We start from the raw sequence: 26,905 nt of genomic DNA, 5'->3' as shown, positions 1-26,905 counted from the left end.
CTGGAAGTTACAGCCTTTTCTATTTCTTCAGGCTCTCAAAAAAAAGCACTACATAGGGCCTATGTTTCAATTATCTCCACTGTCCTGGGTGAAATAAAATACAGATAACAAACTAAATCATCCAGAAAGATGAGCGTGGGAGAAATGAAATGAAAAGTGGCACAGACTGGGAGTAGGAAGACAACACAGAGGAGAAGTATGTTTATTCATGTGACATTCACATTCCCAGAAAAAGTCACATTGAAAAATTGCACAATTACTAACAACTGTGATGACTATACTTGGTTGTCAACTTGACTGCATCTGTAATTAACTAAAATCCAAATGGCTGGGTAGACCCAAGTGGAATTTTTCTGTTTGGGGGTGGGGGTCAAGACAGAGTTTTTCTGTGTAGTCCTGGTTATCCTGGAACCCAGAAATCCACCTGCCTCTGCCTCCCAAATGCTAGGATTAAAGCGTGACCCATCACCATCCAGCATGCTGGCTTGTTTTATATCAATCTGATGCAAGTTAGGTTTATTTTGGAAGAGAGAACATCAACTGAGAAAATGTCCACAGGGAATGGTACCACCTCTGGGCTGGTGGTCCTGGGCACTATGAGAAAGCAGGCTGAATAAACCATGAGAAGTCAGTAAAGAACACTCCTCCATGGCTTCTGCTCTGGTTCCTGCCCTCAGGTTCTTGCCCTAGTTTCCCTAAGTGATATAAGGCAAAATGAACTCTCTCCTCCCCAAGTTGCTTTTGGTATTTTAGCATAGCAACAGAAAGCCTAGCAAAGGCATTTATTTATTTAGATATCTAAGTTATTAGTGGGAAAAGGTCTGCTTTAGATAAACACAAGTAAGTGAATATAAAAACTATTATGTATACAGCTTTCCTAACTCCCTCTCATCCATATATAAATACCTTTTTCCGCTAAGGGAGAGTGTCTTAACAATTATTCCAGGCCACTGTCTCCCCCAAAGCTGTAAGAAATATTGAGGAGCGAGGAGAGTGGAAGATACACAGTATAATAAACAAAGTAAGAGAGAGTTAAAAACTCCAGTCATATGGTCCACAGTCTCCCTGCTGTTGATCCTGAGAAAGGATATTACGCAGTCCTTGCTATCCTCAAACTTGAAATCCCCTTGCCTCAGCATCCCTAATTCTGAGATTATAGGTTTATACAGATTACATGTCACTACACCTGGCAGAAACGTTTTGTAGAAACTGTCTTCTCTCTTCCATATATACAACAGGAAACTCAAACATCAAAAACAAGTAACAAAAAGCATCTAAAGGAGGAAATCAGTGTGTTTCAATACATGCAAGGATTAATCTCATAGCACATTCATTATTTAATTAAGCATGTACACACACTCATCAACTTTAAAGATACAGTACTTACATAATCTGAACTCCACAGATTCCTTTTTCTTTACATGATAAACACTAAAGATTTTCTGGAAGCATTTAACTTACCTCTTCCTGATCCAACATTTGTGTCTTCAATTTCTCCACCAGTTGGCTCTGTTGGTTAATCTCTTCATCCTAAGAAATATTAAAGTATCCAATTAACAAAGTAGACTATTACCTGGCTTCCTTCCCAGGACCAATTCTGAATAACTATGCCTCCAAAATAGACAACGGAATTTACATACATTGTCCCATACAGAACTAAAATTATATTTTCTTCCTGTTGCTGAGCCCCATGCAATGCAAGCACTCTACCACTTAGCTCTATCTCCACCCCCTTGAAGTCAGCACTTAAAGGTACTGCTAACATGATTCTCTAACCCTCTATAATCACCCAAGCTGTCTTCAAAACTCACTTACACTCCTGCCTCTACCTCCTAAGTAGTAGAATTTCAGCATGTTCTACGAAATCCAGTAATATCTTGGCTTTCTAATGGCTAACAGAAATAAAGGAAAGTGTAGATCACAAGGAATCTTAATACTGAAATTAAAAAATAAATACTGATATCAATAGTATTCTAAAACAGATAAATCTAAAACAAGTAATGTGAAATCTACCTTGTCATCAAGTTGTTTATACAATTTAGCAATTTCCTCTTCACACTTTCTTCTTTCAGCATCTGTAAAACTACCAGCCATTCCGATTGTAGCAGCTGGTTTATCACTGGTAACAGCAATATCTTTATCTGCTGTGAAGGCTTCCAAATTAGCTTTTTCTTTGTCAAACTGCTCATCAATAGGCACCGTCTCCCCTAAAATGACAATGAAATGCTGACTATGAATGTGCGTATCTAATACTAACAGGCATTCTTTCCCTCTGCAGGTCCCCACACATCGCTTCTGCTGTGTGACCACGTATGCTGTTGGTACTCCCTACTGCCTTTTTTAGCAGATTTGTCTGAGCTTTAAAAGGTACTTCAGTATCAGTAAGTTTCTCATTCTGGTCACTGCTTTCATTTCCTTCAATTGCTTTTCTCTGCAGGTTTTTACTCTGAGGTGTTCACTCATCTCAGTTTCTTTAGGGTCAACCATCATCTTAATCTGTGGTGCCATGTTCCCCTGAATGGTCCTTATCATATGTTTGATATCAACTACTTCCTTAGTCTAGTCTTTGCAGACTGTATTTGTTCAGGAAAGCCTATCAACAGTAAGCCCATGTAGAGATGCCAGACAGAATAGTTCCAAAGCTCAGGACTTCTGCAGCAGTGCACCATTGAGGTTGGCCTGTTGCTAAGTGCTGTGTAAATCCTGGGATTGCTGATGATGGAGACAAGGGTTCATTTAGTGGGCTTAAAGCCTGAGGCTGTGGGGCTGGAAAGATGGCTCAGCGGTTAAGAGCACCACTGACTATTCTTCCAGAGGTCCTGAGTTCGATCCCAGCAACCCCATGGTGGCTCACAACCATCTGTAATGGGATCTGATTCCCTCTTCTGGTGTGGCCCACTTCACCATCTTTCTTTGTTCTTCCTCCTTATGCAATGTCAGCAGCTCTTACCAACTTTTCTTTCTGCTCTGACACTGAGTTTTTTGTTTGGTTTTAATGGTAGATGCTTGCCATGTAGAGCAGGCTCTGCCTGCTAGGATTAAGGTACATGCTACCATCTACATTTACATATAAGTATATATAAATGTATATAAGTATATATGCATTATACATGTACATATGCATATAGGTGTGTGCATGTACTTATACACATATCTATATTTGATACAAGGCCAGGCAGGGCCAAATTTACAAAGTCATTGGGGTTCTGCTTCCCATACGCTAGATTACAGGCTTCTACCACAAAGCTCCATCCTGAGATCTGGGCATCTGGAATTGCCCTTCATCTTACTCCTCTGAAATCCATCCATGCTTACCTGTAACTGACTTCTTCCTAATCTAGGCACCTTACTATACTATAGTGTAGCATCTACAGCTCTTACTTATTGTTTGAGGTAATGTAAAAGTTTAATGATAGATCTTGATCTTTATTTGAAGACCTCTACACGCTTAAAAACTGAAAACAGGCTTTATTTTCATTTCCATTCATATAAAAATCTCAAGTCTGTAAAGGAGCCCTGAATGAGAAAGTGTAGATGACAGTGCTTATGTGCTTACCATTACGCCATCGGTTGAGCTCGTTTTCCAGCCACTGGATGGTGTTCCGTAGAGTCTTATTTTTTTCCTTTTCTTTTTCATACTTCTTTTTCCACTGCTCTGCAGTTAACTCTACGTTAACACAAACTGTGTTCTTAATTGTTTTGGCCCTAAATGATGCAATTACAGAAAAGATGACATCATTAAGGAAGAGTAATCACTACAAAAAAAGGATATGACTGAAAGTATTTTTAATTGATATCCGTATTTAATATATGATATAGTTAAATAACAATTTGTCCAAGATTATCTAGTTCTTTCTTAGAACAAATAAATAAACAAATAAAAAAAAATCTGTTCACAACCCAAAAATTTCTGTCAGCACTTAAGTCTTTGGTAACATTAAACAAAAAAAAAATCAAAACTAAGAAAATATATTTTCCCAACTCACTTGCAAGGTGAAGCAGTAACATCTGCTACCTCTCACTGCAGGTCTAAGACATGGTTGTTAGTGGTTCCTACAGTAGCTGTTTCATGTGTGCTACTTCAAGTGTGTCAGTGAACTTCATATAGGCTCATATATCTGAAATGCTTTTACTTCATCATCTGACTCAGACATTTACTTTCATCAAAAGGAAATTAAACAATTAAATTTCTCAATTAATTTTAATGTCTTTGAAAAGTTAAAGCTCGTTAAGTCTAAAATACAGCTCTAACTTATATGACCTATGTCCTAATTCAAAAGTACAGATCCAGTTCTCTGACAATATGTCTGGATTTGAGTAGTAGCTATCTGACATTAGTAACTTTAATGCAATGTTTTACACTTTGTATTTCAACAACAAACCTTTGACCAAAGAGGAGTGTTGACTTTGTCTCAGACTCATTGTATGACGACGGAGAACAGCAAATGACGATAGTGGTCCTGCAGTTGCCACCCAATGAATCTTGAAGAATTCTGGTCATTTTACTATCTCGATAAGGAACATAGGTCTACAAACAAAAACAAAACAACAAAACCAGTGGGGTTTTATACAATAATATTTGCTGCATAACTCTTGGTCATCCTGTTTCTGTCTCAAGCGTTGTGATCAGATGGGCTTGCCCAGGCTGGCTTATTTTATTTATTTTAACTAGTTGATTTCAAGCTGGGAGCTAGGATACAAATACAAACGCTAACCTCAGAAGACAGCAACACACCCATTCAGTTTCCCATTTGTGTGCATGTATACTTTCTATAAATTGCTATTCATCAAACAGGGCACGAACAGGCTTGAGTACTCACACTGCCCTCTGCCAAAGCAGAAATGACATTCCCAAGTGCAGAAAGTGACTTGTTGATGTTCTTAGCTTCATCCAGCACAGCTCCTTCAGCTCCAGTCTTACTAACCTATAAGTAAGATTACACAATAAAACAACCTTACAAGTTTAAGATAAGTTTCTTTCAACTTTCCAAATAGCCACCAATAAACAGTAGTATAAAATTACAAAGGGGAAGGGCTAGGAATCCTTAGATACTAAGAACTAGGAATCCTTAAATACGCACTATTTGTCTAATAGCCTGGTCAGAGAACTTGTTGGAAATATTAAATTTTATTTCTAGTGTGCTTTTATCAATAATAAATTTACATGTAAATCTCTAGTTTTCATTGTTATCTCTTTGCTACATTATAAAACAAGGAACTGAAAATCACCTAAACCATAACATAGATGTCATAATCTGATAAAAATAGAAAACAGTTCTAATCCTACATAAGCTAAACTGTGACTTGAAATCCAAGCACACTGTCTAGATGACTTCTAGAATCAACAGTGGCAGTAACTGATAGGTAAGCTGTGTAAAGACTTTGGTAAATAAGACTAGGTACGTTCTAAACCAGAAGAAGCAAAACTGCATAATGGCCACAGAAGTCTATATTAAAACATTTAAATATTCTAATTTTTATAGACTATAGTTTATCCTCCTATTCCCGTGGATTTAACTAGCCAAGGTTGAGAAACATTCCAAAACAAACTTCATTTGTGCTAAACATATATAGTTTGTCTCTGGTCATAGTCTCTATACAATATAGTTTAACATCCACTTATGTGGTCTCACTACATTAGGTATCAGTAGTTATCTAAAGAGTATTTACATATAGAAGAATGTGTGCTGGGTTTATGCAAACACTACATCATTTTATAAATGACCTGAACATCTGTGGATGTTGGTGTATTTATGGTGTGAAGGGTCCTAAAACAATCTCCAAGATATCAAGGGACAACAGTACAACCAAATCAGAATGCTGCAGAGAAACTTACCATGAACACAGGTAACATACGAGAGACATGGAGAATAAAATTATGATGGCATATGCTAACAAGTTGTCAAAAGAGCATACATTTAATCCAAATACAAATCAAATATAGCTAAATGGCAGTCACTTGGAAACAGGTTACTGACTTCAATTATCATAGATAAGCTGTGTATAAGACGTTTGGTCTTATAGCATTGGTATCAACAGTATTAATTCTCAGATTACTAACTCCAATTCCACAAGTTCTCAAGATGCAACAATACATAGCAGATAAGTTTCAATTCAAGGTAAAGTTTACAGAAATGCCTAAATATCTACTAGAACTTCAAAAGAGGCTTTACCTTTTCACTGCCAGCTAAATCAACCAGATAAAGCTTTCCACTGAGTTTCTGTTCCGTTTGTGTATTCTCTTGTTTTACATTAATAAGAAATATACTGTGACTCCTAGAGCTATGTTCATTCATATCTGCAATGAAATTAGTAAACAAGCATAAATAAAGTTCCTTCACTAATAATTTTCCCCAAAGCATTATTTTATCCCAGAAATATCTTGAAATTAATAGACTGCATTAAGATGTAAGACAGACATGCCCTGGCCAGTACTAACAAATACTCCACTTACTTGTAACTGCTACATGTCTGTTGGATTTCCCTTCATCTATGGTATCCATAACTTCATCTGGACTACACACGAAACGCTCTGTGCACCCCTGTGGAGTAATTTTAAAGTATTCTTAATACTCTTTAAAAACTCTCTTACAGGGTTTTCTACAGTAATCATTCTTTTAAGTACCTTTACATAGGGAACACGGTTTTTGTCTTCATGGACTGAAAGGTTAGTCTTTGAAACTGAAAAAGAAAAGTTACATTAGCAGTATTACCTAAGATTCTAATATCAGTTATAAAATAACTAATATAAGTAGTAGGTTTCCCCTAGCAGCCCAACAATAGGACTTTCAAAATATATATTTTATACACACACACACACACACACACACACACACACACACACACACACACACACACACAAAAATATGCGTTACTATAAAAAAAGCAAAGCGATGTAAACATACTAAGAGAATAATCCAGAAACTAATGTAAAAACATTTCAAAATTTCTACTACTCACATTTTATAAACATCAGGCCCAAGGGCAGGGCAATGAAGCTAACAACTGGGACTAACACTTTGGGTTTAAGCTCTACAACTCTCAGTTTAAAGCCCTCATTATCACTTAAGAAGCGCACATATGATGGCATCTCAGGTTCACATTCCCTCAACTACAAAGAGCTAATCCTTCACTTCTTAATGTTGCTTGACTTTAAAAAATAAAATAAAATTGCTTTTCGGCCTTTTGGCTAAGATCAAGTGTAAAAAATAAAATAAAAATAGATGTATATGTATGCTATTAAGTTATCCTATGTATATAACGTAACACTTTATGAAATTTCATTTATGTTACTAGGAACATCTAACACTAGAAGAGCAATAGATACTATTGAAATTTTTAGAGCAGGAATTTAACTTACCATCTAGCAGGTCCCTTATCTTATCCAAATATATTTCAAAATATGAAACCTAAAGCACAAAGAAAAGTCAATCTGTTAAATTAATACAGCTTGTTCTTTCTGTAAACAATGTGGTCCAAGTGCCAGATATCTAGATTAGTACACTACGCTAGCCACAACTCACATCTAAGAGTAAAGTGTGAGGCACTAAGCTGCTTAACTAATGAAAAGCCCATTTCTGTTACAACCACCCACAATGGATGAGAACAGGTAAGTGTGGTGAGAATCTTGAAGCTCTGTAGTTAAACTGCTTTTCTACAGGAGAGACACTAAGAACAGACTTAGCTTACCCTGTTAGTCATCTAATGGCATATTAACTAGAATCAGTTTACCATCTCTAACAATCCTTCAATCTTATATACCTGTAACAACTTTTTAAATTTGACTTTCAGAAAGCACTATTTTGGAAAATAAGTATCCTAAGTTAAATAAAATATAACCTTTCTCACAAGAATTTACCTTAATATGAAATTCCAAATTTTCATCCATGGAATAAATATAATTAAAAATATCTTGCACTATTCTTGGTATAATTCCCATGCCTTCTGGATCATGAAGTTTACCCTGCATAGAAAACAACGAATTGTTAACAAATTTCAAAAGAAAAATTGAAATAAAAAAAAAAAACTTGACTCTTTACTAATATAAATAGGATTAATAAGTAAGCATTGTGATTTTTTCTTTTAGAAATAGCTCTACAAATAATTTCAAAGTTTCAATTATGTTATACTGTATAAGCATAAACTAAGTTTTCTTTCTTTCCTCTTTTTCCTTTTTCCTCCTTTTCCTTTTTCCTCCTCTTTCCTTCCTTTTCTCTTCTCCTTTTTCCTTCCTTCCCTCCCTCCCTCCCTTCCTCCCCCCTTCCCTCAATCTGTCCTTCCCTCCTTCCCTCCCTCCCTTCCTTCCTGACAGGGTTTCTCTGTGTGGCCTTGGCTGATCTGAATCTCACTCTATAGACAATCTTATCAGAAGTGTAGCAGATAGATATTCAGGAGACAATCACTTTTAATACCATTTACTTTTTCTCACATTATAGAGTAGTAGAAAAACTCCCATTTAATTTTAAAATGTTCCATACTTTATAGTTATACTAATTTTTCAGACTTTGTAATATAAAATACAGGTAGAGCTTACTAACAAAGCTCAGGAGCTAATTAGAATCTTGCACTTACACGTATATTATTTGTATGAGAAAAGGCAATAAAGAAAAAAAATTAAGCACAATGAATTAACTACAAGAAATCAGTTAAGTAGATGACTTACTTATACTGTAAACTATACTTAAGAATAGATTATGAAACTTTACCTCCATTGTGTGGGTCTTCCCAGATGATGTTTGTCCATATGCAAATATTGTTCCATTATAGCCCTCAAGAACATCTATGAGAAAACAAAAGATCTTTTATTTCCAGGTCTTTTTTCCTTAAGAAATGCTCTCATTATAAAGTCAATAGGAAGTGATTGAAGTTTAATATGTAATATGTAATGAGCTTATAAAATCATTAAAGAAGGCATGGAAAGATGGGATACTGATTAGTTTTATGTCAACTGGACACAAGCTAGAGAGGCTCTGAGAGGACAGAATATGAATTAAAAAATCCCTCCATAAGATCTGGCTGTAGGCAAGCCTGTAGGATATTTTTCTTAATTAGTAATTGATATGGGAGGGCCCAGCCCATTGTGGGCGATACCATCTCTAGATTGTTGGTCCTGAGTTCTGTAAGAACACAGACTGACCAAGCCATGAAAAGCAAGCCAGTAAGCAGCATTCTTTCATGGCCTCCACATCAACACATGCCTCCAGCTTCCTGCCCTGCTTGAGTTCTTGCCCTCACTGCTTTTGATGATGAACTGTAATCTGGATGTGTAAGTGAAATAAACCCTTTGTTCCCCAAGGTGCTTTTAGTCATGGCGTTTCATCACAATAATAAACATAACTAAGACAGATGGCTCAGTGGTTAAGGGTGCTTCTGTTCTTCCAGAGGACCCAAATTCAGTTCCCAGCATCCACACAGGGTGGCTCACAGCTACATGTAACTCCAGCTCCAGGAGAGCCAATGGCTCTGGCCCCCAAGAGCAACTGTACTCACAAGTGTGTAAACATCAGCCCACAGCACACAACACTTCAAAATTTCCACTGCTTAAGATCAACTCACCAATATAAAGCTCAACATTTCATTATACGTATATTCTAAAGCTTTATTGTCTTAAAAGACAAAAGCCCTATCAATTAAAATATACATTAGCTCTACAAGCAAGTGTAATTAATTGCCGACTCAAGCATGGTTTGAATGAGGAACCCCCCCCCCCCCCATACACACACAGGCTCAACTATTTGCATGCTTAGTCCTAAATTATAAGCTGTTTGGCAAGGTACATATTTAGACGATATCACAGCCTTCCGCGGTATCCCATCATGCTCTCCCACTCTGGGCTATAAAATCTTGGGAGACAGGGTGGGTACAGGAGAAAAAGACATCATTAATTACTACTAAAGGTAACTAAGAAACTCCAACTATCTGAAACTTCCTTTCAAAGCCTTCTTGTTGTTGTTATACTCTCTCCCCCCGTCTCTTCGTGGCAATACAGGGGATTGAACCAAGGGTCTTGTGCATGGCAGGCAAGTGCAGAGTCAGTCACATGCTTCAGAGCCCTTTTTATTTGGGCTGTCATTCTTTTCTGGTTAGTTCATTTATTTAGTGGTAATGGGGATTGAACCCGGAGTCTTGTGTATGGCAGACAAACACCCTTGAGCTACACTGCATTTCCCAAAGACCTTTTATTTTTAAGGTGAACAAAATCACATTTATAATACATGGGATGGCGACACTTATGTTAGCAATTCTAAAGAAGCAGGGCAAACAGGGCCAGACCCACTCCAATTCACTTTATATATAACCATTCTCAATAGAGCTATGTCAAATACCCTTGTTTAAGATCTTTCAACCAATCACATGCCTGAGCATACAATTCAACTTTTTTTTTTTTTTTTGGTTTTTTGGATTTGGATTTTTTCGAGACAGGGTTTCTCCGTATAGCTCTGGCTGTCCTGGAACTCACTCTGTAGACCAGGCTGGCCTCGAACTCAGAAATCCGCCTGCCTCTGCTTCCCAGAGTGCTGGGATTACAGGCGTGCACCACCACCACCCAGCTATAATTCAACATTTTGATAAATCTTTTAAAAAGGTCCTTTCTGAAGCTGGAGACGTGGCTCAGAAGTTAAGAGTACAGGCTGCTCTTCCAGGGCGTAGGGTTCACAATTCCCAGCACCTACATGGTGGCTCACAATTGTAACTCTAGTTCCAGGGGATCCAATGCCTCTTCTGGCTTCTGCAGGCACCAGGCACACAAGTGTTGCACAGTCAAAACACCCAAACAAGTAAAATAAAACGAAAAACATTAAAATAATAGAAGTAAAAAGGTCCTCTCATGATATGATCTAATTATCCTGCTACTTCACAATTGGGTTCTAAATAAATAGTTATAGGTAGATATCTATATAATACATCTGCCAGACTACATACAGTTGTATAACACTGGGGTAATAAATGCATACATGTAACACATCTGAGATTTAAAGTGTAATTTTTAATGTTTTATATAATTTCAGAGGCTGTGAAATATGCAATACCAAAACATTTACTAAGCACCCAGTTTCATCTATGTTGTTTGGGGTGTGGAAAAGATAACAAAATGTTAAGATTAAGTATTCCAAATATGGCAGATGTGATTGTATTTTTATCAGTTAAAGAGTAGCAAGAGGGACTATTTGCAGGGCCTCTGAGGCTACTAAAAAGCTTGGGTACTCAGTTTCTTCCATCAAATGCTATGTTTGCATATGGTCTATGCATATTCTCTCATTTCCTTAAATCATCTTTTCATTTCCTACTAAATCTCTGCCAGTGCCTTATAGTTGTTACACTGTACTGTTTAGGGAATAACGAATCAGGTACAGCATACATGGGGTGTATAGATGTTTGATATGGCATAATTTTATTTTCAAAGACTTTTGACCTGAGGTTGTGGACTTATGGTTGACATTAAGCATATTTCTTATCTTCAAGTCTACTCAACTTTGCTTTTTATAATTTCACTGACAACATTTTCAATATAACATACAGAAAGCGCGTGCTCTACGGTGCATACTCTATAACCAAGACTCTGCCCTAACACCGTTTTACTGCTGGCTTTAGTCACATATCTGCTCCTTCCTTATCTATAAATGCACTTCGAGGTAAACTGTAGACATCTATACACTTCAGAACATTTCTACCTCACACTATCAGGATATTAACTAGTATTCAGTAATTTTCTTTTAAGGTAAAAACTGATGTTAAATCTCTTACGATGTACTTTAAAATCTTGGAAAATACCAATCTGCAGTCACATGAAACTAGGTAATACATCACAGACATCTGACCCATCCTGGATCTGACTTCCCCACAATCCTTCCCTCATTTTGCTGCTCTGGTGAAAACAGTCAAATGTATCAATTCCATAACACATGGTCTCTCCCACATGTGCAGCACATTGGAAATGCCCTAAGGGTGGATGTCACCTCTACATGGAAGGCACCGCCTTTCTTCTCCTTCCTTTAGACTAACTTGAGGCTTTAGTACTTCCTTGAACCCAACTCTACAACTACTCCAAAGTCCTGTGCTCACAGCTGTGCATCCATTATGGCACTCGTCCCTGAGTATTACTATATATTTTATCAGCCTCATAAGTTACAGTGGCGGCGCCTGGCGGGAGGAACTCAAATCTTGTTGAATGATTATGGCTGAATGAATGATTATGAATGAATATTATGGCTCTGCTCCTCCCTGTTCCAGAGACAGCTGCATCTTCTTGTGCAGTGCCAGCCTCATCCTATAGACAAATGGTGAAGGTCTGAATGGATTGGGGCATATTTGGGCGCCTGGTTACCAGGGTTGCCTTCTGCTCTCCCTCTCGCAAAGTGGAGATTGTTGCCATCAATGACCCTTTCACTGACCTCAACTACATGTGGTCTACATGTTCCAATATGACTCTACACATGGCAAATTCAACGGCACAGTCAAGGCTAAGAATTGGAAGTTTGTCATCAATGGAAAGTCCATCACCATCTTCCAAGAGCGAGATCCCGCTAACATCAAATGGGGTGATGCTGGGGCTGAGTATGTCATGGAGTCTACTGGCATCTTCACCACCATGGAGAAGGCTGGGACCCACTTGAAGGGTGGGGTCAAAAGGGTCACCATCTCTGCCCCTTCTGCCGATGGCCCCATGTTTGTGATGGATGTGAACCACGAGAAATATGACAACTCATTCAAGATTGTCAGCAATGTATCCTGCACCACCAACTGCTTAACTCCCCTGGCTAAGGTCATCAATGACAACTTTGGCATCATGGAAGGGCTCATGACCACTGCACGCCATCACTGCCACTCAGAAGACTGTGGATGGTGCTCTGGGAAGCTGTGGCGTGATGGCTGTGGGGCTGCCCAGAACATCATCCCTGCATCTACTGGTGCTGCCAATGTTGTGGGCAAGGTCATCCCAGAGCTGAACGGGAAGCTCACTGGCATGGCCTTCCATGTTCCTACCACCAATTTATCCGTTGTGGATCTGACATGCTGCTTGGAGAAACCTGCCAGGTCTGATGACATCAAGAAGATGGCAAAGCAGGCATCCGAGAGCCCACTGAAGGGCATCCTGGGCTACACTAAGGACCAGGTTGTCTCCTGTGACTTCAACAATAACTCCCACTCTTCCACCTTTGATGCTGGGACTGGCATTGCTCTCAATGACAACTTTGTAAAGCTCATTTCCTGGTATGACAATGAATATGACTACAGCAACAGGGTCATGGACCTCATGGCCTACATGGAGGCTACCCATCCCAGCAAGAGAGTGGCCCTCGGTTGCTGAGGAGTCCCTGTCCCAACTCGGCCCCCAACACTGAGCATCTCCCTCACAACTTCCATCCCAAACCCCCATAATAACAGGAGGGGTCTAGGGAACCCTCCCTACTCTCCTAAATACCATCAATAAAGTTCGCTGCACCTCCCCATGAATGAATATTATGAATAATATACAACATTTTTCTGACCCCACCCCCTTTCCTTTTAATATAATCTTGTTTTATGAGAAACAGGAAGACAACTGCAGAAAGTCTATCAGATCTGGAGGCACAGGTCTATAAACTTGGCTATGTGAGAGGCTGAGACAGGATGGTATAAATCTAAGATGTGCCTGGGCTAGTGAATAAGTTTTAGACCAGCCTGGGCAGCTGAGATTCCTGGTAGGATACCTATAAACTTGAAACTAAAACATGGCTATGACCTAAGTTGAACAAAATGAAATCCATCAATGTGTGATGGAACTTGCACATCAACATGGCTGTAGCTCATTTTAAAAGAGTTGTCCATTTAAAGTATCCATGAATTTATTAAATCAATCTTTTATTATTTAAAAAGGCAGAATGTAGCTCAATGGTAGAGCATTTGCCTATCATGTGGAGAGTACAGGGCTTAATTTCAGCACAACAAAACCAAAAAGCTAATGTAATCTTTTATTGTACTAATGTTTAAATTGTACGTGGGGGTAGGGGAGTGAGGAGATGTCTCAATGGGTAAAGTAACTGCTACGAGTATGGTGGTCTGTGCCTGCAGTCTCAGTTCTGGAGAACTGGAGGCAAGCCAGTTCAGCCTAAATGGTAAACTACAGGAGAGATCCTGTCTTAAAAAAGCGGGGAGTCAGTCTGGAGATGGCTTTGCACTTGTTCTTGCAGAAGATGTCTGGTTCCTAGCACCTATGTGTAGTAGCTCACAGCTACCTACCTCTAACACCTCTTCTAAGGAATCCAACAATTCCTTCTGGCCCCCATGAACACATGTATACATGTGACATACATTCAAAGAAACACACAGAAACAGATGGACAGACGGATGGATGGGTGGACACACACAGAGGTACTTTTTAAAGCAATTAAGATATATGAGGCTAACTTCTGACCTCCACATAAACAGACTCACACAAAGCAGGTCACAAAGAATGCAATATAACAGAATCTTTAGGAAAAATTATTGATGCTTATAAAACAGCATAACACCACTGTTCCTCTTTGTTGCAGTTATAGAATAATTAATTCTCCCTCATTTCATCAACATTTTAGCATCCAGTTCATTGTCTCTCACCAATACCACTACTAATTTTTGATGGATTTAATGTTCATTATGACCCGAAACCCTGACTGCCCACTCAAACTTGGTATGACTGCAAGCTCTACAATGAGACTTGACCAACCACACCACCTCCATAATCTACTACTCCTGACTGATGGAGTCCAAGATTTTTTTCTTTTTTTTTTTTTGTCTACTGGAAACTATAATCTACTAACTTTTTATCAGTTTGTTTTGGTTTTTTGAGACAAGGTCTTAATAGGAAGCCCTGGCTGGTCTGGAACGCCTTACTTAGCCCTGGCTGTCCTTATAATTACAGTAATCTTTCTGCTTCTTTCCCTTAAGAGCTGAGATTACAGGCATACCCAGTTTGCCCATTAATCCTACCATCTTTTATCCACTGTCTTTCACAGTCTCTCACACAGTAACTTCCCTTTAGGTACCATGGTACACCAATTAAACATTACACAGACAATATTCTCAATTCTCTTGTCCTCCAATCTCTTTTGTACTTGCCTGGTACAATTCCAAATGGGTGAATTCAATTCTTCTGGAGCTAATTTCAATTGGCCCCTTAATGCTGCCTAGCAATGCTTCCACATGCCCCAATTCATCTACTGCATGCCTGTTCCTGGAACCACCTCCCCATTCCTCACTCTTCACAATGACTTACATTCAATATGCAGTTATATGAAGTTAATGTGAAGAGTGTTATAGTTCTCCATCTCATCTATAAGCCCGCTTATCTATACACCAAACTTCCTCTTGTTATTCATATACACTACCTCTGCTATTTAATCCTAATTCATCTGCTTTGTTTCTTTGAGACAGGATCTCACTGCCTAGACTTGGCTGGCCTGAAACTTATTATATAGAACAAGGTTAGCCTTGAGCTCACAGAGATTGGCCTGCCTCTGCTTTCTAAGTCTTGGGTTTAAAGACCTCTGCCACCATGCCTACCCTTACTCATTCATTTTTATAATGAAGCCTAACATGGCTGGTAAATGTCTAAGATTTTTGTTTCAAACTAATGGGCATTTTTAGAACTATCAATAAATATAATTACCATAAACAGCTACTTAATGATAAGAGCTCTTTGATAAAAAGACATTTTTATAATAAACATAAAGTCTAGCACCCTCTCTGCTTTTAAGAGTTCTAAAGTTTTAGAAAATATAAAACTAAAAATACTCTTGTAGATAATACTTTTTTTAATCCTTGGCAATCACTAGTAAGTTATTTCAGGATTTCTCTAATGACTGTAAGTTAAGCCTTTGAGGAAGGAACAATGGGCAGAAAAAAAAAAGACTTATTTTCTAATTTTTAAAAATTTATCTAGGCACTTCATTCTCATACTGTTCCATTGCTACAATAGTACCTTGGGAATTCTCCCATGAACTCACTTTTCAAAAATATGCTTGTAACATAATCCCCTCCACAAGGTACAATATATAATGAGATCACAGTAACTGAAAAGTATAATATGCTTATTAATTCTATTTAGATTTTTGTTATTTTAACTTTCTATAATTAATGTAGATGAGATCAGGCACTAAAAATAAAAAACAATGTTGTGTAAAACGGAAAAGATCACAAACCAGATTTTACTTATTGTAGGACAGTAAGTAAACTGAGTTTGACAAGTTATACGTATTTACCTTTAACAATCTTTTTTGCACAGTCATTGTATACTTGCTCTTGAGATGTGCTTGACTGGAACACACGATCAAATGCATAAGGCTTGGACTAAAAAATGAAAACAAAAGTGTTATGCAAATCACAGGTGAATGGACATTTTTAAACTCAAAGACACCATGGCATTTCTCTGTGTAGCCCTGGCTGTCCTGGAACTCACTCTGTAGACCAGGCTGGCCTCAAACTCAGAAATCCACCTGCCTCTGCCTCCCAGAGTGCTGGGATTAGAGGCGTGCGCCACCACTGCCCGGCTCATCGGCTCATCGGCACCTTTAAAAATGGTATTTCTGCTATGTATGCATGTTGAGGGTGAGTGACCTTAGAAAGGTAGCTAGCTCCACGAAAACAAGATCATCTGGTTTCGTTCGGTGCACCTCAGGTCTACTCTGAGAAGCACTGAGATATGCTCTTTCTCTCCCCCTAGTCCCCACTTGCTATCCATAACTCCACTTCAAGGTCTAGCCTCAGCCTCTTCAGCTTCTTCACTAGCATTCTGGCCTTGAGACAGGGTTTCACTAACTTGTCCAAGTTGGCCCTGAACATGAGATTCTCTTGGCTCCAACTTGAAAGCAGCTTGGATTCGCCACCAGGACTCATTTTCAATACTAATATTACTTTGCAAATAAGAAAAATAGAACTTCCCTGTCTCGAAAAACCAAAAGAAAAAAAAAAAGAAAAATAGAATTTGACAGGCATAAAAACTGTTAATGACAAAATTACAACAGAACTTCCATCAATTAAAATTCAGTCCTCTTTCAATTACTTCATTCAGCTTTTCATCCTTTCATTTAACAAATATTTGTGGAATGCAGATGCCACAACGACCAGGACAGATTCTGATTTCAAGGAGCTTAACTGACACACTGAGAGAGTACACCAAGGACAGCACAAGAATGTCAAGACAGTCCTAGAAAACGCACCCGACTCACTGGCCCTCTTCTCAGTATTAGCCATGAAGCCAGTTGGGGTTGATGTGAGGAAGTAGTGCAGGCACTGATAATAAGATGGTTACATAGCCTGAAGTCAAAAGAAGCTTATATAAAACATCCAAGAAACAGAGATGTAGAGTCAGGAGAAAGGATCAAATGCAAATGGCAACACAGTGAAAAGGGCATTGTATTTTGTATTTTTTTTTTTAAATATCTACATAATTTTTTTAAGTTCAGAATCTGGGGTCATCGAGATGACTCATTGGATAAAGGAGCTTGCCAAGCCTGATGACACAAATTCAACCCCTGGTACTCAGGTAGGGGCCTAGTAAGCACTCTGTGATGTTAAAGTCATATTTTCCCTAGAGTCATGACTGCTGTATATTGCAAATCCAATTTTTTCCTTTAGAAAAACTAGGGAGCGGGCAGATTCAAACTTAGACCTTCTGTTCTTCTTTTTCTTGTCCTTAGAGGCCTGATCTAAATAATTACATTGTTCCTACCAATGTTCAACCCACCTTAAAAATGAAATCTTCTTAGACTCACTGACAATTCTGCTCTACTTGATTGCTTCTTATTCTTTTCCAACCTGACTTTGAAGTCAATGCTCTACTATGGACCCATACCTGTGGTACTAATCTCATCTTTGTTACTGGGTATTTTTCAATTCACAGCTACCTTTCCTTGAGGTATACACATTTCATATTCTGATTTTTTTAATTAAAGAAATGAATTACATTTATTTTGTGTGTGTGCTTATACTGCACACACACACTGAGGACAACTTGGAGTAGTCAATACTTTCCAACTACTGAAGATATTCTATATATTGCAGTATCAAATATTCAATTAAAACTTAATTCCTTATTTAAAAGTAAACAAGAACATCCACCTCATTTGTATGTAAAATTGTGTCCATATTTAATAAGTGGTATCACAAAAGAATGTCATAAAATAATTTTATTATCAGTAAATGTCCAATATTTTATATACCTATATACTGTAAGTAGCATAAGACTATGCTTATTACTTCTTAGGCAAGTGGGGAAAGTTCAAGAAACCCTTAGGACTACTTACCCCAAGCCTTGTCTTTGCCCTGCTACTTTCCACAAGTCTAGTCCCCTTGCAATTGGTGGTCATATGACCCAGTTCTGCATCATATACATCCATCTTGCAAACTTAACTATTATAGCTACAAGTGTGCAACTAAGCATGACAGATTCTAACAGTCAGGGTCTCAGAAGCAGCAGTAATGTGAGCCTATTTCTAAAATTTCTATGGTATGAGAAAAATAACTTTTATTTAAACCCCAGTTATTTTCCCTCAGGAACTGGAAGCATAACAAGAATGACTTCATTTGGGCATTAATTTCAAATGGCATCAATTTTGATTATTCTCATAGCATCCCTTTGCTAACACGCTGACACAATCCCAAAGGTGCAGGTGTTTAAAAAGACAATTTGTTACTTTGCTTATTTGACAAAGCATTCTTTTTGGATTGCAGTTCTAAGGTATTAACTGGGACTGGAGTTAAGAATTCCTCCTCCTCCTGGTCTAGAGGACCTGAGTTCTGCTCCTAACATCCATGTCAGGCATTCAATAGCTTATAGCTCCACCTCCCGGGAATCAGTGCCCTCTGCTGGCCTCCATGGGTCCCTGAAAGCATACATGCTTATACGCTCACACACACCCCAATAAAAATAAACCATTAATTTTACTATGTAAGTCAAATGTTGTCACTAAAGATAGTGTCTGAAGTTACTAACTGAACCTGGCTTCCTAGGAAGAAATCAAGACCTTGAGAATAAAAAATTCATAATTAAGATACATTGCAATCTTTTGAATAAATTAAACAAAGAAAGCCTCTATATCAGGTCTTAAATTTTTTCAATTAATTTTTGATTTGAAATACACATTACACAACCTATAATTCTATGTTTTCAAAATTACTCTATTTTACAAACTCTAAGTTACAAGATGTATCCATATCTGACTTTGCCTTCAAGGGATAAATCCACGGAGTTTAACTAAACTACATGACATCTTAGACTTCTTGAATGGCTGCACGTGAGATTGTACAGATCAAACCAAATTTGGTCATGAAGCAGGGATATGCATTCTGAATAGTAGTCGTTTAGACTGCAGCATGCATTAGGTTTTCCTTAGACATTGAGGTGAGGATGACTCCTTCTCAAGGCAATCAAGGTTTAATATCAAGCCAGTACTGACTTGTAAGTGCAAGTTGTGTTTTGCTTGAGGCAAGGAAATGGAAAAGATAATCTAATTAGTTTTAATTCCCTTCTAATGTCAATGAATTACAGCAGGCTAGCTTAGGTTCTGCAGCCTGAACAATATACCATATAAGGAACTATGATTAGAAGACATGTAACCCAGCACACGCTGATGCAGAAATACTTCTATGAACTTCTTTGCTTTGGGGTTTTCACTTTAAGCAAGTTCAGCAGAACACACAGCTACTCATTCTTATTCGCTATATCCTTGTTTTGTGAGCTCTCTAACTGAAATAGACTATTTTGTATTGTTTAAAGATTTTCAGGGAATAATTTGTTTCTCTCAGTGTGATAGCATTTATGGCACTTTACCAAGCATTTGTATCCCAAATAAGACTAAAAGCTACTCAAATCATGCACAACACTGCAATATCAAAAGGCTGCTTACCAGAATGCTACATTATATTAAAATTGATTCTGAGGGTAATAGGAAAAATTTTGGACAAAATATTAACAGCTAAATTTAGAAAAAAAGCAGAATCCTTAATTATTTTCTATCTGAACAGTGATTATGATTACCATTCAGTTGGCATAAACTAAATATTTAGGTTTTAAATTTTTACTTAACTTTAAGATAATGAACAAAATACCTAAATATCATATTTAAAACAATCCAGTTTTATGTTATGCTGTTGTATTTCTCTCCTAAACTATTTTTAATTTATCATCTTTAGAATTCAATAAAATGAATAAATCATGTTTTACAATTTTTTTTCAGTCTGGTTCTTGGGCATAGAGGCTTTCATTTCATTCTTTAAACCCCCTTATAAATTCCCAAATAGACTTTTAAAATTCATTAAAAATTGAACACAAAGACCCAAGCATATAACTATGGGTAATACATGTAAAAATCAATTCCTGGGCTGCAGAGATGGTGTTCTTCCAAAGGTCCTGAGTTCAAATCCCAGAAACCACATAGTGGCTCACAACCATCTGACTCCTTCTTCTGGAGTGTCTGAAGACAGCTAAAGTATACTTATAATAAATAAGTAAATCTTCAAAAAAATCAATTCCTAAAATAGGGAATGAGATATATTAAATATCTTTCTAGTGTCCTCACTGTTTCCTTTGGTGTATAATGTACTTTCCCCTATACTTTCTATTCATCATCTACCCTAAGTTTCTATTCATTGCGTAAACTTGTATTACTTACAGAAACTTTGAAACAGAAATTATGACAACTTTTCCCAAAGGAAAGGACCTAAAATAAATGTGTTTTCTGAGAGATGGCCACAATCCTCTTGTCTTGGGCTCACAAGTGCAATGATTACAAGTATGTAAGCCACCATAACTTAATACATTTTGTAAATCCTAAAATTTGGCATTCCAAGCAAAACAAATCTTAGCAATACTTACAAATATTTTTAAACAAGCACAAAAACTCAGAGAATTAAGACCATCTTAATAAAAGTGGCAAATGAAACCTATCGTTATTGTCTAAATCACAGGTCGGAAGGAATGAGCAGCCTCAAGTTTGGGAACTACACTGGAGTTGAACCTGCCACAGACTGCGGGCACACCACACCCAGCCAACTGCCTTCCACTCTGTGCACTAGGGAACAGGGTTCCTATGCTCAATTAACGCCCCTTCTTTATAGCAAGAGCCTCTTGAGGACTTTTCCCCCCCAAGACAGGGTTTCTCTGTGTATCCCTGCTGTCCTGGAACTCACTCTGTAGACCAGGCTGGCCTCGAACTCAGAAATCCGCCTGCCTCTGCATCTCGAGGACTTATTAACAAAGAACTGGTCCGACAGTCTTCACACAGCAGTAGTTAGTGTTAGTGACCCGATATATATATATTTTTCTTTTCTGCCAAAACCCCACAAGGAGGATGCAGTAGTAACACATTCAATGTCCCAAAACTGAACTTTGGAAACCTTCACATTAACACACCCACTAGAACTTTTACTATCTTCAGGCCAATGCTTTCAATCATCAATGGCCAGTCCCCTGTGACCTCTCTGCCCTATTTCTAAATTAGGTAACTCAAGCAATATACTAAATATAGATTATTACTCAAGAACAATTTCGAGTAAAAACTGACATTAACAATGGAATCCTAATAACAATGGCGATGGCATCATCACTAATGATGAGCTTACTTGTTAGTTTAGCTCGTTGTTCTGAATACTGACGAAATCTTATCCAGTCACTTTTAATCTTGAACTCAGAATGTTGTTTTCAGAGAACTTGCAATGCTAGATATAAAAAAAAAATCCTCCCTTTCAGGTTTCTCAAATAATCAATCCAGTTACATTTTACACTACAAAGGAAAACTTGCTACCTCCGATTACCATGATCAATATGATCAATATCCTTCAAGATAGACTATATCTGTATTAACATGAATCTAATAACGGTGATTTCCCGCCTACCTTCCCCCCCTCCCCCATAAGGTCTTTACAACACTATGTCTCGGTTATAGCTATCTTTCCTACAATGGTAAAAACACGGTAAAGAATGAAATTCTAGATCTGACACTTTTTGGTCCAGTCTAAATCCACTTATGACATTAGAGATAACTCTAATTTCAAAGAAACACCACTAGTTCTTTTTACAGGGTCCAATTTCCCACTTATTACTGTTAACATGAAAAGTCGACAGGGAGAACATTGAAGAAAAAGGTATATTGTCACACACAGAGAGAGACACACGAATGAACGTGCACTAAACTAGCTCCTGGGACATAGCCTCCAGAGCCCCAGGTGGGGGAGTGTCCAGGCTGAGAAACAAGACACCTCCCAGAGCTCAGCACTGGTGTGGGGGAGTGGGGTGATCCTCGAACCTTCACCGAGTCGCCTGGACACAGCTCCTTCCTCCCTGGCCGTCTGAACCCGCAAGCCCGGCTCAGGAGAACGAGCACTCCCTGCTCCCTCTGGGCTTTGCAACCAGCCACGTCCCAGAACTCACCGCCCTGCCCGACCCACGTGACGTGGGGACAGGGGCCACTCACCGCGATCATCACCGTGTCTTCTCCCTGGAACTTGGCGACGTACTTGTCGCCGCGGTTCACTTCAGATTCGTTGAGAGGTCTGAAGCGACACATCACTTTGATGTTGCACTCCGCCGGGTCCGCCATCTTTCTGGCAGCCGGGATCGCAGGCCGGGCGCCACTCCAAGCCGCTCAGTCTTGGGGTCAGCGAGGGGAGCCAAGAGGCAGGGGTCGCGAGGACCGGGAGGTCCGAGCTCCGCAGCGCCGCGCGCCCCGAGCAGGGAGACCGAAGCGATATCGCCGGCAGCCTGCACCCGAAGTTCACTTCCGCTCCATCATGGCGGCCATGGCGGCGGCGGCGCCCACAGAGCCTCAGTGCTCTTCGGCGTCTCCCTCACCGGCCTCCACGGGCTGCGGGGACTGGCGAGCGGCTCCTTCCTTTCTTTTCGGGAAGGACAGCCGAGGCCTACGGCTCGGCCCACTATCCTGTCCCGGCAGCTCGCCGGCTTCCCGGCCAGCTGACGCTCGCACCGTCCAAAGGCCTTAGTGCCCAGCCCGGCAGCAAGCTGGGCGGGCGCGAGGAACACTGCGCAGGCGCAGGGCGACGCCCAGCAGCCAATCCTCGCCCGCGCCGGGCCGCAGGCTCTGCATGGCTCCGCCTCAGCTGCAGGTTTAGGACTTCAGATCAAGTTTTCCCGCAAGTTGAGTAGCACTGAGGCCGCTGCAGAATTCCTCAGAGCGCAGGAAGGTTCACTTATCTCTTTCTTTGGAGAAGTTTGTTTTAACCACTTAATGGTGGTGTTCAATTTAGTATAAGACCGGATGCCTAAAAAGAAGAGTGCTTTCATTTTGGCCTTAGAGGAAAAAAATGATTACTGATGCAACCTTGGGTTTTGTTTCTGTTTTAGATCGCTTTGCCAAAACCCGAGAGATTTGAATTAAGGGTGGAGCCTGGCCGGGGTGCAGCTGTAAGTCACCCCGCCCCGCCCCGCCCCGCCCCGCTCGGGCGAGCCTTGTTCAGACATAACAAAGAAAAGGGAAGCTTCTTTCAAGTAAAGAAAGAAATGTCGCTAGAGATGGAACAGCTGGGTGGGATGACAGAAGAACCTCCCCTAGCTTGCTGCCTTTAGCTGCCCAGGGCTTGACATCAGACAGGTGAACCACAGTATCCCTACGGTATTTGGTAAATCTGAGGTCTCACTTCCCCGACCAATGGGAAACTCTACTTAGCTGCACGACAAAGGAATGGTGTTGCAGCACCAGATCCTTGAGAGTGTCTTCAAAGGCCTAGGTCAACCTGTGGGTCGCACCCTCTATGGGAATTTCATATCGTATTTTTTACTATTCATAACAATAGCAAAATTACAGTTGTGAAATAGGAACGAAATAGTTTTATGCTTGGGGATCACAACATGAAGTGTTGGGTCTCAGCTTTAGGAAGGTTGGAGACCACTGACCTAGATTAATGAGGTCTTCATATCATGTGGCTTACATATCTAAGAAAACCACTCCCGGGGCTAGAGTTGGAACGCTGGGTGTGCGCTTGCTTAGAAAGCAGGAGGCCCTGGCTTCAACCACCCCTTGCACTTCAAAAACAAATGACTTAGCATTCCCTTTTCAGGAGATAAATACCACAAAAACTCTATGTGGAAGTGGCTCTGAGGTGCTGCAAGGGAAAACTTCAATGATGATAAATCTTTCTTCTGGTTTCCATATTTTGCTGGGTAAATGAATGGTGGAACTATGGACATCTTCACTGACCCCTGGGCTTTCTGGAACATTCTAGCACCTCCGGAAACAAATCCAGAGTTTAATAGAACTAGCTTGATTGGCCTTCTGCAATGGAGAAGAGCTCAATAGCAGGGGAGCCGTGGAGAAACTTAGAAATAAAGAAAAGTAGGGCATTATCACAGGCCTTGGAAATGTGGACTCTGGATACAATTTAAACGATCCAGGGTTCTGAGAGGCTCCAGGCAAGGCAGAGCTTTGAATAAAGGTACCATCATCAGGCCTGGATAACAGTGGGCCAAGGTACCATGTCATTGAGCATGACAAAGCATCTATGTGGAATGCTGTCCTGGGAAGACTCTCTTTTTTCTGACCTCTTCTCTTTCTTTTGAATTGAAGGCTGCTTTGCTGTTTCTATCCTTCAGACAAGAGTGGAAGGTGGTTTTTATTTTTTTATTTTTTTATTATTATTTTTTTTTTTTTTTTGCTGATATCTGGAACCACAGTTTTGGGTAGTCCATGATTTTAGAGAACAAAGTTTTTCAGTAAGAAGTAGAGAGTCCGTGTAAAGAGGAATTGGCCTCTGTGCTTTCTGAAGATAGCATGTCCTTGAGAGAGATATCTTTTCCTGCTCTGTTTGTGTCTGCTCTATGTCTGTTCTTAGCCCAGGATACTGAGGTTTTTACTTTGTTGCCTCTTCAGTTCTATTATTCTTCATCTGATTTCTTCATCGTTATCTATATCCTGTCATCTTCATCTCTAGTTTCAAAAGGATCTAGTTCTCCTTCTGAAAAATAGAGTTTTCATTTACATTCCAAATTCTCCAGTACTTGGTTCCTGCCAGGAGTCAGCTTCTGTCATTGCCTCCTCCCCTTCCTTTCCTCCTCCTCTTCCTCCTCCTCTGCCTTCTCCTCTTCCTCCTCCTCTTCCTTTCCTTCTCCTCTTCCTTTTCTTTCATCACCTCCTTCCTCTTCCTTTTTAAAAAAAACTTACCTTTAGGAAAAAAGGAGAAAAATGTGTGTGTGCCCTTTTGTAATCCAGAACTTGGGAGGCTGAGATGGAAGGATTTTGAGTTCAAGGGCACCGTGGCATACCTAACAAGTGCCAGGCCACTTGAGATAGATACCCTATTGCAAACAAACAAACAAGCAAACAAACAGAAACTATAAGCAAAACAAAACAAAGAGAAAGCCAACATTAAAGCTAAGACCTTCATTGGTTTCTTTGACAAGTAGCCTACTATTAAAGGTAAAACAGTGCTAAGCAGTTTCATCAGTCATAAGCTACTGCAGTTGGAAAAGAACCCATAGTGAACTGAATTCTGGTTTATACTGAGATAATTGGATGTTTTTAGGGGAAAATAGAGGAGCATTCCCAAGAAGTAACTCAGAAGACTTCATAGGAATGGGAGCAAAGAAGGAAAGATGAATGAGCTTGGGAGGGACACTCTGGGGACTGCTCTGAGCAAAAGACCCAACAACGCCTCCAGCCTTCAACCCTTGTGTCTTTCTATTGCTGCAATGAAACACAATGACTGTGAAGCAAACTGGGGAGGAAAGGGTTTATTCAGCTTACACTAACATGTTGATGTTCACCACTGAAGGAAGTCGGGACCAGAACTCAAACAGGGCAGGATCCTGGAGGCAGTAGCTGTGCAGAGGCCATGGAGGGGAGCTGCTTACTGGCTTGCTTCCCATGGCTTGCTCAGCCTGCGTTCTTATAGAGCCTAGGACCATAGGCCCAGGGATGGCACCACCTGTAATGGTTTGGGCACTTCAGGGATGGCACCACCTGTAATGGTTTGGGCACTTCCCCATCAATCACTAATTAAGAAAATGCCTTACAACAGGCTCTTATTAAAGTTCTTTCAGATACCTCTCGTTTGTGTTTAGTTGATACAAAGCTAGACAGCAGGCCTTGCTGCTTCTTCCTACATAGCAGATTTTGGAAGCTCAGGCCTTATAAAAGCAAAAGCCATAAAGGGAAATGCCCGGCAAGAGCCTTCTGCTTTCAGAGCCACCGTGCATACCTGGGTGAGGTATGGGTGAAGCACCATTTCCTGTCATCGTAGAGCTACAAAGGAGAAAAATGCTATGTAGAAGACAAGATCTTTCTCAACCTTTTATGATAATAAACAATTACGATAAATTCCTATGGAATACTTCTGTCTTAGGGTTTTGTGAACAAAACTTGTCTGTGAACAGACACCATGCCCAAGGCAACTCTTATAAGGACAATATTTAATTGAGGCTGGCTTACAGGTTCAGAGGTTTGGTCCATTATTACCAAGGCAAGAACATGGCAGCATCCAGAATGGTGCAGGAGGAGCTGAGAGTTCTACATCTTCATCTGAAGGCTGGTAGCACCTAGGATGAGGGTCTTAAAGCCCACATCCACAGTGCCACACCCACTCCCAAAAGGCCACACCTACTCCAACAGGGCCCCACTTTCTAATAGTGCCACTCCCTGGGCCCGAGCACATACAAACCATCACAACTTTCATGAAGAAACAAAAGATTGATTTCTTTTAATTCTATTTTTTTATTTGTGTGTATGTCTATGAGTGTGTGCTTTCTATACAGGTGTGGACACAGCCAGTTGAGGGCACAGGATCCCCTAGAGCTGCAGTTAAGATGGTTGTCAGCCAGGTGACATGAGTACTGGGACCAGACTGGCATCCTCTGAAACAGTAGCAAATGCTTTCAGTCACTGAGCTATCTGTCCATTCCCAAAAGATTGATTTTAAAAACTGTAATTCTGATTTGTCT

General features: G+C 39.7%; 1 protein-coding gene across 1 annotated transcript in view; it reads right to left on the bottom strand.

The window, feature by feature from the left end:
- Kif5b (kinesin family member 5B) overlaps positions 1–22,995 on the bottom strand; it is a 41,061-nt gene extending 18,066 nt beyond the window's left edge. The window contains exons 1-13 of the mRNA XM_052156203.1: positions 22,431–22,995; positions 16,221–16,308; positions 8,706–8,779; positions 7,859–7,963; positions 7,361–7,409; positions 6,626–6,681; positions 6,455–6,542; positions 6,174–6,298; positions 4,821–4,925; positions 4,383–4,528; positions 3,557–3,705; positions 2,014–2,207; positions 1,462–1,530 (exon numbers count right to left, since the gene is read on the bottom strand). Of these exons, the coding sequence (XP_052012163.1) occupies positions 1,462–1,530; positions 2,014–2,207; positions 3,557–3,705; positions 4,383–4,528; positions 4,821–4,925; positions 6,174–6,298; positions 6,455–6,542; positions 6,626–6,681; positions 7,361–7,409; positions 7,859–7,963; positions 8,706–8,779; positions 16,221–16,308; positions 22,431–22,556 (1,374 nt within the window). The 5' untranslated portion in view covers positions 22,557–22,995. The remainder of the gene's footprint in view (positions 1–1,461; positions 1,531–2,013; positions 2,208–3,556; positions 3,706–4,382; positions 4,529–4,820; positions 4,926–6,173; positions 6,299–6,454; positions 6,543–6,625; positions 6,682–7,360; positions 7,410–7,858; positions 7,964–8,705; positions 8,780–16,220; positions 16,309–22,430) is intronic.
- Between the last annotated feature and the right edge of the window lie 3,910 nt (positions 22,996–26,905).

The sequence above is a fragment of the Apodemus sylvaticus genome, chromosome 14 (genome assembly GCF_947179515.1).
Source record: "Apodemus sylvaticus chromosome 14, mApoSyl1.1, whole genome shotgun sequence".
NCBI classification, from domain to species: domain Eukaryota; kingdom Metazoa; phylum Chordata; class Mammalia; order Rodentia; family Muridae; genus Apodemus; species Apodemus sylvaticus.
The sequence above is the reverse complement of the archived record's forward strand: the minus strand, read 5'-3'. Positions and strand labels throughout refer to the sequence as shown.